Source organism: Oryx dammah, unplaced genomic scaffold (assembly GCF_014754425.2).
Source record: "Oryx dammah isolate SB20612 unplaced genomic scaffold, SCBI_Odam_1.1 HiC_scaffold_13, whole genome shotgun sequence".
NCBI classification, from domain to species: Eukaryota; Metazoa; Chordata; class Mammalia; order Artiodactyla; family Bovidae; genus Oryx; species Oryx dammah.
In genome coordinates, this window is record NW_024070197.1 from 19365010 (window position 1) to 19380817 (window position 15808).

Here is a 15808-nt window from a genome sequence, read left to right on the forward strand (position 1 = left end):
GCGGAGGGGAAGGAGAGGAAGGGGGTAAGTCTGGGGATGGAGAGATAGCTCCCCAGGTTCGATTTTGCCCCCTCCCCCGTTTCCTCCCCACAGACTAGAACACACACACAGAAGAGGGGAAAAACCAAACGCAGATTTATTAAGCTCAAGACAGAGACACCGAGGGTGCCGGGTGCCGGGTCTCCTAAGAGGAGACAGGGTAGTCCCTGGGAGCAGCACCCTGGGACGGCGGGGGGCTGAGCGTGGACTCAGGACCCCAGGAGATGGAGGCCTGAGTCTCCGGATCTGGGATGCAGACGGGCTCTTTGGGGGATCGTCATTGCCAAGGCCTAGGGAGGTGCAGCGGCTCCAGCCTTGGAGTGGGTGGGGCGGCTCATTCAGGGGAGCGCTGCCGGGGGCGGGGCCAGGCTGGGGTCCCCACCGCCTCCACCCGATCCTCAGGCTTCCGCTTTCAGGCAAGGACTGCAGTGGAGGTGACCACGACTGGTTCTACACGCCGCCACCTCCGGGGGCTGGGGAGAGACACAGAGAGAGAGAGACAGAGCCGGGGAGCTTCAGTAGGAGACAGGGGTGGCAGTGGGCCCTTCATCCCCAGCATTGAGGTCAAGCCTGCAGATTGTCACCCCTGAGCTAGCCCTCGGATGTTGTCTTGCCTCCCTGCACCCCAATGTCTGGTCCATATAGAGACACCTTGGTGGCTTTTATCTTATCCCACAGGGCACCTGTGATGAAGCTGGGGACCCCTGGCCCACCCTGGGCTCTTCTGGGGTGTCCCCCTTCCAGAAGAAGAGTCTCCATCCCTCTGCCAAGCCCCCAACCTCTTCCTACACCCTAACACCCCATCTCTGGAACTTGGTATACAACAGGAATTCTCCTGTCTCCCACCCACTTGGGACCATCATTCAACTGTCTGGCTACTGGCCACTGCAGGCATTTCTTTATTTTTAAACCTGGACATGCATTAAAGGGTCTGTTAGCTTTAAAAAAAAAAAAAAATCAAAATCTCATATATACTCTTAGACTGTGGTCAGGTGTTTGGGCCAACCCCTTCATCATTCACAAAGTGACCCCTTAATGTTCTTAAATCTCACGAAATAAACATGAAACGAAACACATGAAATTCAACATCAAATCTTCCAAATGTTGATTACCCCAAGGCCCATTTTTTTTTTTCAGTTCTAAAAACAAAAGAGCCAAAGAGATTCCCATCTCTGGTTTTTTAAAAGTCCCTGGAAAGGACACAGTTCCATCAAAAACAGGTCGAGATATTTTTACATAATTAAAATGAACACCCCCAAGGAGTCACAATCTTTCACCTACATGCTTATCCCTGCTCCTACATCCTACATCTCTCTCCACCTTCCTTTATAGCCTCTGTGCACCTGCCCTGACTTTCCCCCTCCTCCACCCATCACCCCCTCCACTCTCCACCTCCCCATCCCCCACCCCTCTTCCACCTTCCACCCCCCACCCCCACCCCATCCTCCACCACCCTCCACCCCACTCCCTCCTATATTCTCTCTTTTCTTCTCCAATATCAATGTTTAAAATCTGCATTCTATATGTCTCTCCTTTTGTTTTTTGATACAATTATTCTTAAGCCCTTCCTGCCTTTCTGCCTGCCTGCCTTCTTCCCTCCCTCTATCCCTTTCCCCCCTTGCTTCCTTCCTTCTCCCTTCCTTTTTCTCAGTCATTTCATCGTTGATTGTCCTAACTGAACAGGAAAGTCAAGAAATCATTCTATCTTCCTACCTTCTCTAGTGCTCAACTCTGCCTTCATTCTGATTGCCAACGTTCTTTTCCCACGTGGGACCCCTCTCTTCATAGGCTGTGGCTCTCTCCTCTGGAGAATGAGTTCATCCTTGCTTTTATAAGATTAGGTACTTGTTTCTGGGCATCTTCTAGGACTCTTTAGGAGTCCATGTCACATCCCACTAACTTTGTGCTTTAACAGGTTTGATGTGTGGAATCTTGGCCGCATTGTTGGTGGCCCCATTCTTAGGGAGATCCAGCACAACGTCCCCTTGGACTCCCCTCCCCACTCCGACTCACCCTCGCAGAACCACACTCTCTCACACCCTCACCTGAGGAGGGAAGCTCCGACTTACAGGATTTGCATGTTGGGCTGTGGAAGCAAAGATGAGAGAGAAAGGCATCAAGAGACTCAACTGAGCAGGCTTTCTGGGAGACACCTGGCTGGCTCTGGGATCCCTTTGGTTATGGCAGCACCCCTGGTGCTGGGGATCCCAGGCTGTTCCCACCCCTCCCTTTCTCTTCCCTCTGCTGCCAGACCTCTCAGACCTGGAGTCCGCCTTTCTGCACTTCACCTTCTTGCCTGTTAGGAGAGACAGAGAACAGAACAAGGGGACAGAACATAAGGGTCTGGACAAAAGCCAGTAGGGGGATTGTCGGTGCCTGGGGACCCCGAGGGGCCCTCTTGGAGGGGCTATGGAGCTCAGGAAAGGGTCATACTTACTGAGGATAATGAGGATGCCCAGCAGGAACAATATGGTAGCCAGAGTCATGCCTACCGTCTGCACAGTGTCATAGTCTGGGGAAGAAAAATGAGAGGTCATCAACGTAGGGGCGGTTCCTCAGCAACCCCTGCCCCACCCTGGAGCCTTGGCCCCAGTTCAAGGCTGCAGGCTTCTCCCATGGGGTCATATGAGGGTCAAGGACAAGGCCCTTGGCCAGCAAGTGCTCCCCTTAGACCCCTCCCAACTCCCCTTCTCTGGATTCTTCAGCCATAGAGATAGATAGGACCTTCTTCCACTGCAATGGTCCCCAGCATTTTGGGCACCAGGGATTGATTTTGTGGAAGACTATTTCTCCGCGGACAGGGGTTAAGGGATGGTTTGGGGATCATTCTTATAAGGGGAGGGCAACTTAGATCCCCCGCCTGCACAGTTCACAATAGCGTTCCTGAATCTATCAGAATCCAAGGAGGCAGAGCTCAGGCAGCAATGCCAGTGATGGGGAGCAGCTGCAAACAGAGGTGAAGCTTCACTCGCTTGCTCACTGGCCACTCACCTCCTACTGGGCGACCCGGTTCCTAACAGGTTCCTGACGGCTACCAGTCCTTGGCCCTAGCACTGGGGACCCTTGTTCTACTGCACATATTTACTTTTTTCAGCAAACAGCCTTCTCTGTGGTCTCTCCGTCATCCATCCCCCCACTCAGCGCCTCAGCCACAGGGATCCTGTTAACACTTGAGTCCAATCAGGGTCCTCCTGAGCTCAGAGCACACCACTCCACTCCCTCTAACCTCCACCTCATAGCAAAGAAAAGCCAGAGTCCTCCCCACAGCCCATGAGGCCTTGTACCATCTTGTCCTGATTCCTTCTCAGACCTCATTCCACTTCGCTCTCCTCCTCAATTCTCTTGTCCAAGCACACGGCTCTCCCTGCAGTTCCTGGAGCCTATCAGGCATGGTCCTACCTCAGGCCCTTTGCACTTGCTGGGCCCTCTTCCTGAAAGCTCCTCTCTCAAATGTCCCTCCCTTACCAACTCCTGGACTTTATTCAAATGTTAGTGACCCCTTCTCTGGCTGTCCTATTTAGAATTTCCCATCCTCACCTCAACATTTCTTAACCTCAGTCTTTCTTTTATTTTCCTTCATAAGAATTATTCTTATCTAGTATGCCACAGTACATATCTATAGAAATATTTACTCTGGACCAGCAGTGGTCCAGGCCTCTGCCCTCAGGGAGTTGTCTCTCATTTGTGATAAACAAAATAAAACCACACACACACACACACACACAAACCCACAAAACTCAGTCATGGGACCATGCCTAGATCTCTGTGTGGCTTCTCTTGTTGCGGACTCAAGAAGGCCTCTCCTGACATATGGCTCCTGACAGTCATTATTTGACCTGAGGCCTGAAGAAGAAAAGGGAGCCTTAGCTAGCTGTGTGGAGAGCTAGAGGAAGTGTATTCCAGCAGAGGGAACAGTAAGTGCAAAGGTCCTGAGGCAGGAAACAACTTAGAACATGGAGAAGAGTATGAGTGAACAAAGGGAGAGAACAGGAGGGTATATAGAGAGGGATCTGGGGTCAGGTCTACTAGACCTGGAGTCACTTTCTGACTTCAGTGCTATGGAAAGATTCAATGATATCTGAGTAAATCTTTCCCACAGTCCTTATGGGTGAAAACTTAGTGTTTTTTATTTACAGAAGGGCCCAGAGAGACAGAGTTGCTTGCTCAAGGCCACACAGCTAGTGAGTGGATCAGCCAGGATTCAAATCCAGCCAGCCTGGTGTCAGAGTGGTTGGCTTCTCCGATGACCCCAGCAAACTAGCCCAGAGTGCTGGTGAAGCCAGAGGAGGGTCCTTAGAGGATACCCCCTCCCCAAGTCTGATTCAACCCTCCATAGGCCAAGCTGATGTCAATTATATCCACAGGGTCATGTGGCCAGTGACCCAGCACATGACATGTAAGCCATAGCTGAAGCCACTTCAGCAGTGACCTGTGGAGATCTACAGCCACCCCTCCACCCAGCCCCTGGGTACCCTCATCGCAGAATCTGCCACTCACCATAGTAAAATGGGTCAGGATCCTGAGGAACTGTGGGAAGAAGGCAGAGAGAGAGGGAAAAACATTTCAACACTGGGCTCCTTAATTATTTGAGGATCCTAATGGGGCCACTGGCCTAGTGGTTTCTGTGTAGAAATCAGATCATTGAGACTCCTTGCTCTGGACAATGTAGCCTCATGGCAGGACACAAAACTTAAAGACTGGAGCATAGGCTGGATTCCAGCCCCAACTCACTCCATTGCTCGATACCTTCCCTTATATAATGCCCAACTTACCTAACCACACATGGCAGTCCTGATCCTAGACCCCTATGGAAATCTAATGCAAGCATGGACTCATTTCTTGAGAAACACGTATACACTCTCTTTTGCATATGATGCTGGGAGTATGAATCCCACTGGAGAACTAACTGCTCAGTGTATCAGCTTCCCCTGAACACACCCTACAACTTCTCAGTCTTCCGAGAGCTCTCATCCACTTGTTCCTGCCACCAAATCCAGCATAGAGGAACTGTCCAAAAATTCATATTATTCCTATTTATTTATTTCTCAGACACCATCAAATTAAAGATTCAAAATTGAGTTTGTAGTAACTTTCCCAGTGTGTGCATGTATGCATGTATATGTATGTAACTGTACCACATAAAAACATACTCATCCACTAGAAGACTCACCCTGATTTCTAAATGTTAACATGTGGATAATGTGTATGGCGGCTTCCTTGGTGGCTCAGATGGTAAGAAGTCCACCTTCAATGCAGGAGACCTGGGTTCGATCCCTGGGTCAGGAAGATCCCCTGGAGAAGGGAATGGCAACCCACTCCAGTATTCTTGTCTGGAGAATTCCATGGACAGAAGAGCCTGGCAAGCTGCAGTCCATGGGGTCGCAAAGAGTTGGACAAGACTGAGCAACTCACACTTTCACTTTCACTAATGTGTGTGTGTGTGTGTGTGTGTATTTACTTTTCCCTATCTCCTACTTACCTGTCTCAAATGGTAGCCTCCTCCAGGAGAACTCAGAACATCCTTCCCACTCACGAAACCCATCCTGCTGCTTCCTTAATACACTGACAGCTTTTAGTACACCCTGCCTTGTTTAGAATGGAATTCTGCAAAACATGCCCCACTAGGGGAGGGGGGTGTACTGGGGGTGCCAGGGTGATGCCAGATGTTGTCATTAGTGTCCTTCCCCCATCCAGGCTCAGCAAGGATGGCTATCTTGAGGTTGGAAGGAGAACATGTGACTAATTCTGGCCAATGAACCGTGAGTCTGGTCTGCAGCATTAACTGCCCATGCAAGAGCTCTCTTTTGCCTTTGGCTTGGTGACATGAATGTTCAAGATTATGGCTGCTCCAGTTTTTTTGGGAAGTAGAGACCCTAGTCAACCCGTGGTGGACACATAATCTAAGAGAGAGATCTACTTTGGTTGTCAGAAATCACTGAGATTTTTGGTACTTCATTTGTTGTTGTTTAGTAGCTCAGTCGGGTCTGACACTTTTGTGACTCCATGCCCACCAGGCTCCTCTGTCCATGGGATTTCTTCAGGCAAGAATACTGTAGTGGGTTGCCATTTCCTTCTCCAGGGTATCTTCCCGACCCAGGGATCAAACCTGTGTCTCCTGCATCTGCAGGCAGATTCTTTACTGCTGAACCAGCAAGGAAGCCCTTGGTATTGCATGCTGCTACTGCTAAGTTGCTTCACTCGTGTCCGACTCTATGTGACCCCAGAGACGGCAGCCTACCGGGCTCCCCTGTCCCTGGGATTCTCCAGGCAAGAACACTGGAGTGGGATGCCATTTCCTTCTCCAGTGCATGAAAGTGAAAAATGAAAGGAAAGTCACTCAGTCATGTCCAACTCTTGGCGACCCCATGGACTGCAGCCTACCAGGCTCCTCCGTCCATGGGATTTTCCAGGCAAGAGTACTGGAGTGGGGTGCCATTGGTACTGCATACTGTAGCTTAAACTGATGCAAGACCCTGAATAGCACCGATTCACTGTAAGTTCACCTTCTTCAGTTCCCTGTCCAGTCTTCAAAGAGACATTCTTAAAAAGGAGCTGATATATCTCTACACCTTCCAACCCTTGCTAATCTCTCAAGAGAAAACAGGCCTTGGGCTCAGGGTCTTCCGCTGGTAATAATATCTAAGTAGACTGTTATGACATTATTTGATTTTCTCCTTTATTTATTTATCTAAGCAGCATTTGATAGCATTGATTCCATGCCAGGCCCTCTTCTGAGCACTTTACAGATATTACCACATTTAATCTTCACAGCTGTTCTCTGATATAGGCACTATCTTCATTCTCTTTCCATTAAAGAGGAACACTGAGGCCCAGAAAAGTGAAATTGGTTGTTTAATATCATTTTAATACTTGCTTTCGGTGTAAGACCAAAAAAAAAAAATCCTGATTTTCCATTTGTGGAGGTGATATAAAATAAAGCTAACAAAGTTTTTTAAAAGTTAATCCTTTGAAGGAAAAAATGTTAAATATCAGTGTGGGGAACATTTGGACAGGGCAAAAATCATGAAGGTGGTACTCATAAGCATCAAGATGGGAAAATATTATTTTAGAATCATCTCTGCTCTGTCCTAGCTCCCCTACCAGATACAGAGCAAATTTATTTGACTCATCTCTGCTGTTAACCTGGCATTTATAAAGTTGTTCAAAAAACTTTTCTAGAATGAATGAATGAATGAATGAACCCCTGCTAGGCAGCATCAGAGATAGAACAGTTGAATTATCCTGCTTTTTTCCCCTGTTTCCACACATCCTGCCTCCCCAAACCATCTGAGAAGCCCTGCCCCAGAAGGTGAGCGTCTGCCCCAGAATCCTCCCTGGTTCCTCTCTGGTTCCACCCTCCCCGGGTGCTCCTTGCTGCATGCAGAAGTTCCTCTCTAGTTCCTGCTGTCCCAGCAATCTGGGTCCTCAAGGCAGGCTGAGCTAAGGGTGGAGCCAGGAGGTAGGAGAAGGAATGTGCACCACTCCTGGCCAGTTGCCAGGGAGAATCAGGAAGGAGGTGGTTACTATGGCAACTGGAGCATCTTGAGAGGTGAGGAGAGGTACTGGATCCGGGTACCCCAGGCTGGATGGGGTCCTGTGTGGGACTTGAGGGCTGGGTTTCTAACTCTGGGGCCCTGATTCCCTCTGCTCCCTTTGTACTTCCTATTGTTGCCCCTGAACAACTGGCTTGTGGCCAAGCTGAGGGTCCTTCTTAAGGATAGGGACCCAGGCCCAGTTGTGCCTTTCCATCTCCTTTCTGTTTGTCCCCAACACACCCTCCTGCTCTCTGACAAGGTGGGTGTGGAGGCTAGGGGTGCAAGGGAGCCGTTCCCCTCCCTAACGATCTGTTAATTAATTTCATTAAGCGGTTTATGACAGGCAACATGCGTTTCCTGCCCCCGGGTTTCCCAAGACCTGCGGTCCCTTCTCCTGCTGTGACTGGGGAAAGGGTGTGTGTGGGGGATGGGAGGCAGGGCATCTTCCTCCCACTTCTGCCCGTCTGCTGCCATCGATCCTGCTAACCACCATCTCTGCGAAAAGAAGTGCTGGGCTCCCGCCAGGGCTGCTGGCTCAACCCTGCCCCCTCTCCCTAGGGTGGCTTCCAGCCTCTGCAGCCACCCCCCCCCCCGCCCCCCCCCCCCGCCCTGCTTCAAATTCTGCAGATATGGTTCAGTGCAGCAGCCCCTGCCTACCGGGAAAGGGGGCAGGGAAGGAGAGATCAGAGTGGAACTGGGGTTCCCTTCAGTGCCAGAGGCTCCTCAGCAATGATGGCCTCTTGCCTGACCCTGCTCTCGGGGCTGGAAACCCCCACCCTGCCCACCTCTCCCCCATCATGAAAGCATTCTTCCCCCTTGTTCCTCCGCACAAGTAAGCTCAAGAAAGGGGGAATGTTGTGGGGAGCGAGTATTTCAGGGGTGCCTAATCGGGCTAATGGTGTGAAATGTCCATCTCTGTGTGGCTGGAGGGAGGTGGGAAGGCATCTGTGTGCACATCCAAATGCACCTTTTGGACAACACCCTTGAATGAGGGCTGGGAAGGAGGGTCCTGCTACCCATCCCCGCCCATGGGGGCTCACTGCAGTGGTGCAGGCCCCACCCTGTGCCACCCCTCCTCTTTCCCATTTCCATCTCACGCTGTCGGTCCTTCTCTCTCTCTCCCCCTCTGTGTCTTTACGCCTCCCTCTGTCTCTCGGTCCCTATCTCTTTCAGGCTGTCTCAGTCAGTCTCTTTCTATATTCCTTACTGCCTCCCTCTCTCTTGCTCTCTCCATCTCTCACTTCCTACAGCTCCTGTCTTTCCCTCTTTCTCCTCGCTTCCCTCTGAACCTGCCTGTCAGAGATTTCAGGAAACACCCACCACAGGTGCCAGCACTAGAGAGAGAAGCGGTGGGGGTGGGGGCGGCGGATAGAAAAGAGGGAAATGGACCCCGTCCCCTTACGTTCCGCAGGGACCATGAAATCTGGGAGAACCTCTGTGGCTGCAAACCCAGCGGCTCCCACCCTCGAAGCCCATTTCTCCGAGTCCACTACTACCGCTGCGCTGGACCAGCTGCACGGTTGCTATAGCTACCGGTCCGAGCATCCTTCCTCCCGGGACTGCCGCTCTCCAACCAATGGTCCCGCACAGGAACCGAGACCACCGGAAGAGGGTGCCCAATGGAGTACCGAGGGGTGCAATGCAGGGGCCTCCGCCCATGTGAGGAGGGGACAGCCCCTTCCCCATTCCCCTCCCCTTTCAGTACTGGGCTCTCCCCCAGATCCTCTGTCAAGCTCTAAGATCCCGGAGCCCCGCTGCGCCCTCTCCCCAGGCGACGCTCACCCTTTGTGGGGACCTGGGTCGCCATGCCGGGCCGGAGCAAGGGGCGGCTGGATGTAGAGGCGGTGAAGGAGCGCTGGCTGCAGCAGCTGGAAGCCGGACCGACTGTTGTCAGGGGTAGATGGCGGGGGGAGCCCTGGTGTTCGGGGGGCCGTAGCCAATGGGGGCCCGGAGAGCCCGCCCCCGTCCCGGCCACCCCCACCCCCGCCCCCGCCCACTGCCGACGTCCCCGCCCCTTCCCCAAGGGTGGGGGCGCCCTCTGCCGGGGCCAAGGGGGCACCCAGGCTTTCCACCGCGAAGGGACTGACAGATTCGCACAGCGCTGTCAAGAGAGAAAAGCACGTTTTATTGGAAATCTGAGCGGCAGAGTCTGTGGGGGCAGGGCTAGGGATGAGGGCAGTCCAGGTGGTGGTGGGCGTGCAGAAGGTGGGTGGGAAGCATCAAGTGCCAGGGGAATCCTGTGGGGGTGAAAAGGGTGAGGGGCAGGAGAGCCCTCCAGGCCCGCTACCCCAGCCCTTTGCCCCCTCCTCCTCCTCTCTCCTCCCTTCCCCAGCCTAGTTAGAGCTGCGGGACCTGGCTGGGGTCCATCGCGCCAGGTGTCTCTACCGCCGGCGGGTGGACAGACCTGAGGGGGAAGACAGAGAATCCGGAAGTCAAGAGGGGCACCCCAGCTCCTCTGAAAGGTCGGGACACGGCAGGGCAGATCAAGCCCCTCCCCCCGACCCCCCGCGCCCAGGGAGGGTCCGCCAAGGGCTTCTTGGAATCAACTCGCATTCCCAAACACCCGAAGTCTCCCCAGACTCACGGCGGATTGAACTGCGGAAAGTTCCCTCCTCTTCATCAGGTTCCCCAGTCCTGGGAAAGGAGATGTATCAGGAATTGGGGGGTGGAAAAGGAGAGAGACAGCTACACTCGGAAGACCCCAGTGCCGGCCCCATTTCACGGACTAATCCACCGAGACCCACAGATGGGCAAGGAGCAGGTTGGAGCCGCCAGAAAATCCAGTGCAACCCAGGAGCAGTTTAAGTGTTTGGCAGGAGGCGCTCCAAGCCGATAACAGCGAGTACCTCCCAGAGTGCTGAGGAAGGAACTAGAATTTGGAAGAGGAGGTATATAGTCATAGCGACTTGAGGGCAGATTGCCTGGAGACAGCCTAGGTTAGAAACCCAGAGCCCTCATCTTCCAGTTGAATGAGCTGGGGCATGTGAACACCTTCGCATGTCTCGGTTTCCTCATCTGTAAAATGAGGTTAATAACAGCACCTACTTTATAGAGATGGTGTGAGAGGTAAATAACACATAATGAAATAGCATCTTGCACGAGGGACACAATAAAATACTACCTTTATTTATAATAACATCTACAAGTATCTTAATAGGAAGAAGATATTCATATGTTGCTTGGGCTTTAAAATTTTATTTAACGATAAATCAAAGAGCTAGGAACAGGACTCTGAGCTAAACTGGGCCGCCAAGTGAGGTGATCTCATTTCACCCCGACTCTTTCACAGCACTTATCACGCTTTGTGGTTTTATATTTGTGGGTCTGTTGGAACCCATGGCTACCGCCCCCACTTGGCTGGAAGCTCAGACATACAGAGAGGGCAGTTAACTCGTGGCTTGGTGCCAAGGCCTGGCTTGGGGCTGGGCACGTAGTAGGTGTTTAATACATATTTGCCGACGGGTCTGTGGATCAAGTGGACTTCTGGCCTCACCCCCAACGCTCCTTTAGAGCGAGAGAAGATGAGGGTCCAGAGAGGCTTCTTACCTCTGCTGCTGGTTGAATTTGCACCGGCATCTTCTGCCTGTGGGTGGGGGCGTGGAGAGGAGTGCGCTCTAAGCCGCACAGCGCACAGCGAGCCACAGATCTCGCTTGCCCGGGCTGGAGTGGCTGAGGATAAGGGTGGGGCAGGGGCAGGGGCGGGGCCGAGGGCGGGGATAGAAGTGGGGGCGGGGCCGGGGCGGGGATAGAGGCGGGGCGGGCCCGAGGGCAGGCAGGATAAGGACGGGGCGGGGCCGGAGGCGGGAATGGGGGAAGGGCAGAAACTGGGACGTGGCTGAGGGCAGGGGAAGAACAGGTGCGAGGCCGAGGGCGGAAAGTGGGGGTGGACAGAAACAAAGGCGGGGCCAAGGGCACAGATGGGGCGGGGTTGAAGGCGGAGCGGGAGGTCGGGCAGGGCTGGGGCAGACACCGGAAGCGACTGAAGGCAGGGTAGGGGGACTCACTCAAGACGATGAGTATGCCCAGGATGAAGAGAATCCCGGCGATTATAAGGCCTCCGATCCGCAGGGATTGGTAGTCTGTGGGCAGCAGGGAGGCGGGTGAATGCAGGGAGGAGGGTGAATGCAGGGAGGGGAAGAGGAAGGATAGGAAAGGGGCAGAATGGGGAGGAAGGGGCACAGCGGGAGGATGGGGAAGAGGAAAGGACATCAGTGAGAGGAGCAGGGAGCGATGTGGGAGAAGGGGGATCAGGGAGAAAAGGGAGGAGGTGGACAGGGCAAGGAGGAGGGAGGAAGCAATCGAGTAAAGAAGGATGATGGAGAGGGAAAGGGGGGCAGGGAGAGGAGAAAGGCAGGTGGCAACAGAGGATGGGCCGTGGGATACTAAGAGGTAAAAGGAGAAAGAATCAGAGAGACAGAGAGGGACCACAGAGAGAGAGAGACCCACAGAGAGACAGAGACAAAGGGAGATGGAGACAGAAAGAGTCAGAGAGCCAAATCAAGAGAGAAAGAATGAGAATGACAAAGATATAAACACCGAGAGTCTAGAGAATGATGGAGACAGAAACAGAGAGAGGTAGGGAGAGGGGAGGAATGAGAAGAGGGCAGGCTAACCAAGCCTAGCACCCAGAGAAAGATGCCCCTCCCTCACCGTAGGTGAATGGGTCGTGTTCCTGTGGTGCTTCTGGAAAGAGAAGAAGAAATCAGGGTTGGATGCTTCCTGGGACCCTGGACAGAGAGCAGCATCATGAGACCCTGTGGGAGTTTCACATTCTCGGGACAGGAGTCTGGGGACTGTTGGACTCTGAGTAGGCTGCCCACCCTCTCTGGGTCTTGGCTGCCTCTCTGCACTGTCCGGAGTGGGGCAGGAGGCACCTGACTGCCTCAGCTCTCCATCTCATTCCAGGTTGTCTATGATTCCATCGTTCACAGGAAGCTGGCCTCCATCCCACCCTCCCCCTTTGCCCGACCTGGGGCATCCTCTCCCCTCCGCCAGATACCAGCCTGTGACTAGACCCCATATGAGACCCCACTGAGACTCAGTTCAGACTGGAGGCTCCAGCTTGGTTCTCTTGCAGAATTTTCCCCTACCCTTGCCACCCCTGTGGCTGAGGTGGTAGTGGGCTGCCTCCCCCAGACTCACCTGCATTGACCATGGCAAGGAGACCCACACAAAGAACCAAGATGTGGCTGAGAGATGCCATTGTCCTGGGAAATACCAAAGGTCAGGAAATGCGTGCCCTCATTCTCCCACCACTGGGGCCTGAACCCAAGCGGTTAAGTCAGAGACAGTCCAGGGACTTAATTCCAAAAGCATCTATCATCTGGCTTGGTCACCCTGAGAAACAGAGGCGCTCCCTGCTTCACCAGGACACAGCGTCACCAAAACAACCCACACAAAGGGGGTCACCCAGCAGCAAGGACAGGGGTGAGGCCCACACAGTCCACAAGGATCTCCCACAGGCAGGGGCCTCCCCCACTGCAGGCCCCGGGTTCCCAGCACCTACCCTGGCAGGGGAGAGCAGATGCCTCACCCCACCCAGGTGGAAAGACAGACACTGCCAGGGACAAGACAGCCAGGAAACGCCCAAGGGCCACCTGCCCACACACCACGGCCTCGCTGTGTCCGGAATAGCCCGGCTCTCCTGCCCTCGGCCGCTGGCCCGCTCTCTGCCTGACCCTGGGTATAAATATCTCCCACTTCACCCTGGAGGAATTTGCCTCGCACAGGCCACCATGGCAACAGCCTTCCTCCCCCCACTTGGGGGTCATGCACAACCCTGCCCGGGTGAGGCTGGGCTGCCACACTGCCACCAGCTGCCCCGTGGGAAAGGCCACCCCTTCTCCTCTTCTGAAAGCAATGAGAACAGGGGAAACATCCCCTGGCCTGCCTCTGGGTGACATCTTTCACCAGCGGACAGCACCAGGCGAGTGACATGAGGCTCCGGCGGTGGGACTGAGATAGAAGACAGATGCCAGGGGTGGGGACGATGCACGCATGCGCAATGCATACAGACGCACAGTGGGGCTGCAATGGGGACGACGCCCACTCCCCAAATTTCTGGTTGGAGCAAGGCATGGGGTGGAGACACAGGCACACGTATTAGTCCCCATCTGGGCCTCCGGTGCCCTCAATCAGTGAGGCAACCAACCTACACACGAGTGTGCGAAACCCACACCCAGCCAGTGTGCACGCGCCACAGCAGGGGCAGGGCAGAGCTGCACCCACACTTCCACCCCTGAGGGAACCCCAACGTCCCAACCACACTCCCTTCCTCTTGGGTCTGGCTTGCCTGGGAAGCGGCTCCTGCTCCCAAAATAGGCGGCCCAGCCAGGCCAGGGTTGAGGCCCTGGAGGGGAGGGGCGGGGGACGCTCACCCCAGTCAGACTGTCCCCTGCCGAAAGAAGGCCCCCAAACGTCCGGCTGTGCCCCGGGGCCGAGCACTTTGGACCCCCGGCCCAGAGCTGGCCGCGCTGCCCTCAGCGGTCTCCCCTCCCAGCCCCACCCCACCCCTACCCTCCCCAACCCGAGGCTGTAACTGGAGCCGGGCTGGAGGGGGGCCAGGGGGCGGCCCCCAGCCCAGACCGCCCTGGCCCGCTAGGTTAACTCTCTCAGCTCGGAAGGAGGAACAGTAGGCAGTCAGCGATGGGGAAAGCTGGGGAGAGGAGGTGCTGGCAGGCAGGTTGGATTACAGGCAGGCACACACACACACACACACACACACCAGCCTCACAAACTGCTCAGAGAGCTTCTGAGCTAGGGTGAGAGGGTGGGTGTCAATGATTTTCTGTGCTGCTCCCTAGGACCTGGGCCCAGCCTGGGCTTAAGGTCACATGGCCTAAGATCTTAGGAGTCCACTGACCCTTGACCCCGGTGCCCTCCAGGGCCCTCATCAGCACCACAGGGCTGTCTGGGGGGCATTTCAGAGTGTGAGTAAGTTGTCTGCTGCTGACTATGAGGTCTCGCACGGGTACACACACACACAGAGAGAAACCCAAAGACCCAGATAAACAGGCACAAAACAAGACAAATACATGCATGTACATAAATACAAACTCAGAATTACACACCCAGGGAGAAGCCCAAAGACACACACACACACCAGCACTTCTTACACCAGTCACAAAATATCAGGACAGACACATCTGTATACACACACAACACATACATATTCACCAAGGTGGTGCCCATATGGAGACACAATCAAAGACCCAGCTGGCCACACAGCTTTAAGCACACTTACAAATGGTCACAAAGATAACACACTGTCTGTACAGAAATACACCAATGCGCACACACTACATTTGAATACATTCAAAGCCATGTTACAGCTTCTGAGCTAGGGTGAGAGGGTGGGTGCCAATGATTTTCTGCGCTGCTTCCTAGGAACTGGGCCCAGCCTGGGCTTAAGGTCACTGGGCTTAAGGTCAGCACTCCTACACAATCTCAGGCATGTGAAGGCACACAAACTGCATCCATTTGTACACACACACACACACACACACACACACATATTTATGTGGGTTCACAGAGAAGCAGAAACACTGTCAAGGACACAGCCATACAAGCAGCCACGCTGTGGTTTCATAACCATAAAAACAGACACACACACACACACAGATTCTTGTGTTCACATCCTCACACATGGGCAAACAGGCACACCGCTGGCCACACAGTGACACATGTACAGGCTGACACACTGTGTTCACACACTCGGAGACACCACCAAACCTGTGTTGATCTGTTTAGCCCCAAAGCACCCTGTCCCTGAGATCCTGTGGCCCCCCAGGCCCCCGTGGAGGACAGCGTACCTGGCATCCTCATGGGTGGGCTGGGCTCACAGGCTCTGGTGACCAAGAAATCGGGGATCAGCTCTAGACTCTGCCATTCCCTGTGGAGTGAGAGAGCTCGAGCAGCCCAAGAGACTACTCCGTGCCTCGGTTTCCCATCCTACAAAAAAGGAGATGTCACTAAGGCCACACGTATCACTCTGGGCTGGACTCAGAGGTCTTTGAACCCAACCTTGTCTTATTATTAACCCCATTTTAGAGATCTGCAAACCAAGGGTTAGCAAAGTGGAGATCCTTCTCCTAAGGTCCCTCTGGTGGTTAAGGGTAGAAATTGCCCCTGCCTGAAAGAGACCTGGGCTCAGGTACCTCGCTCTGCAGGACACAGATAAGTAGCAGGTAGATGTACTCACACTCAGGCACAAGTGACCCTCACACACACACAAA

At 53.8% G+C, this 15808-nt stretch overlaps 2 protein-coding genes across 9 annotated transcripts; both read right to left on the reverse strand.

Moving 5' to 3' along the window:
• Positions 1 to 115: 115 nt before the first annotated feature.
• FXYD7 (FXYD domain containing ion transport regulator 7) lies at positions 116 to 9557 on the reverse strand. Its single transcript, XM_040253112.1, has 6 exons — positions 9357 to 9557; positions 4537 to 4566; positions 2477 to 2551; positions 2293 to 2335; positions 2085 to 2125; positions 116 to 512 (listed from the first exon to the last, which is right to left on the reverse strand). Exons 1-6 carry the CDS (start codon positions 9379 to 9381, stop codon positions 490 to 492), a joined length of 237 nt encoding a protein of 78 aa, XP_040109046.1. The 5' UTR covers positions 9382 to 9557; the 3' UTR covers positions 116 to 489.
• A 121-nt stretch (positions 9558 to 9678) lies between these two features.
• On the reverse strand, positions 9679 to 15570 carry FXYD1 (FXYD domain containing ion transport regulator 1). 8 transcript variants are annotated; one of them, XM_040253074.1, is made up of 7 exons: positions 15386 to 15570; positions 12717 to 12781; positions 12225 to 12257; positions 11579 to 11653; positions 11121 to 11157; positions 10159 to 10208; positions 9679 to 9978 (listed from the first exon to the last, which is right to left on the reverse strand). In XM_040253074.1, exons 2-7 carry the CDS (start codon positions 12775 to 12777, stop codon positions 9956 to 9958), a joined length of 279 nt encoding a protein of 92 aa, XP_040109008.1. In that variant the 5' UTR covers positions 12778 to 12781; positions 15386 to 15570; the 3' UTR covers positions 9679 to 9955. The 8 variants fall into 8 exon arrangements, with proteins under 8 accessions (XP_040109008.1, XP_040109005.1, XP_040109003.1 ...); XM_040253071.1 differs by lacking the exon at positions 15386 to 15570 and adding an exon at positions 13081 to 14326; XM_040253069.1 differs by lacking the exon at positions 15386 to 15570 and adding an exon at positions 13867 to 14086.
• Between the last annotated feature and the right edge of the window lie 238 nt (positions 15571 to 15808).

What these genes read in the sequence shown, in the direction of transcription:
- FXYD1 (XM_040253068.1), bottom strand. Translation starts at nt 12,777, where the DNA reads ATGGCATCTCTCAGCCACATCTTGGTTCTTTGTGTGGGTCTCCTTGCC. An exon ending in CCTTGCCATGGTCAATGCAG is followed by an intron (nt 12,258 to 12,716) that starts GTGAGTCTGGGG and finishes TTCTCTTTCCAG; the next exon opens with AAGCACCACAGGAACACGAC. An exon ending in ACACGACCCATTCACCTACG is followed by an intron (nt 11,654 to 12,224) that starts GTGAGGGAGGGG and finishes TGCTGCCCACAG; the next exon opens with ACTACCAATCCCTGCGGATC.
- FXYD7 (XM_040253112.1), bottom strand. Translation starts at nt 9,381, where the DNA reads ATGGCGACCCAGGTCCCCACAAAGG. An exon ending in TCCTGACCCATTTTACTATG is followed by an intron (nt 2,552 to 4,536) that starts GTGAGTGGCAGA and finishes TTTCTTCCCCAG; the next exon opens with ACTATGACACTGTGCAGACG. An exon ending in GCGGACTCCAGGTCTGAGAG is followed by an intron (nt 2,126 to 2,292) that starts GTCTGGCAGCAG and finishes TTGCTTCCACAG; the next exon opens with CCCAACATGCAAATCCTGTA.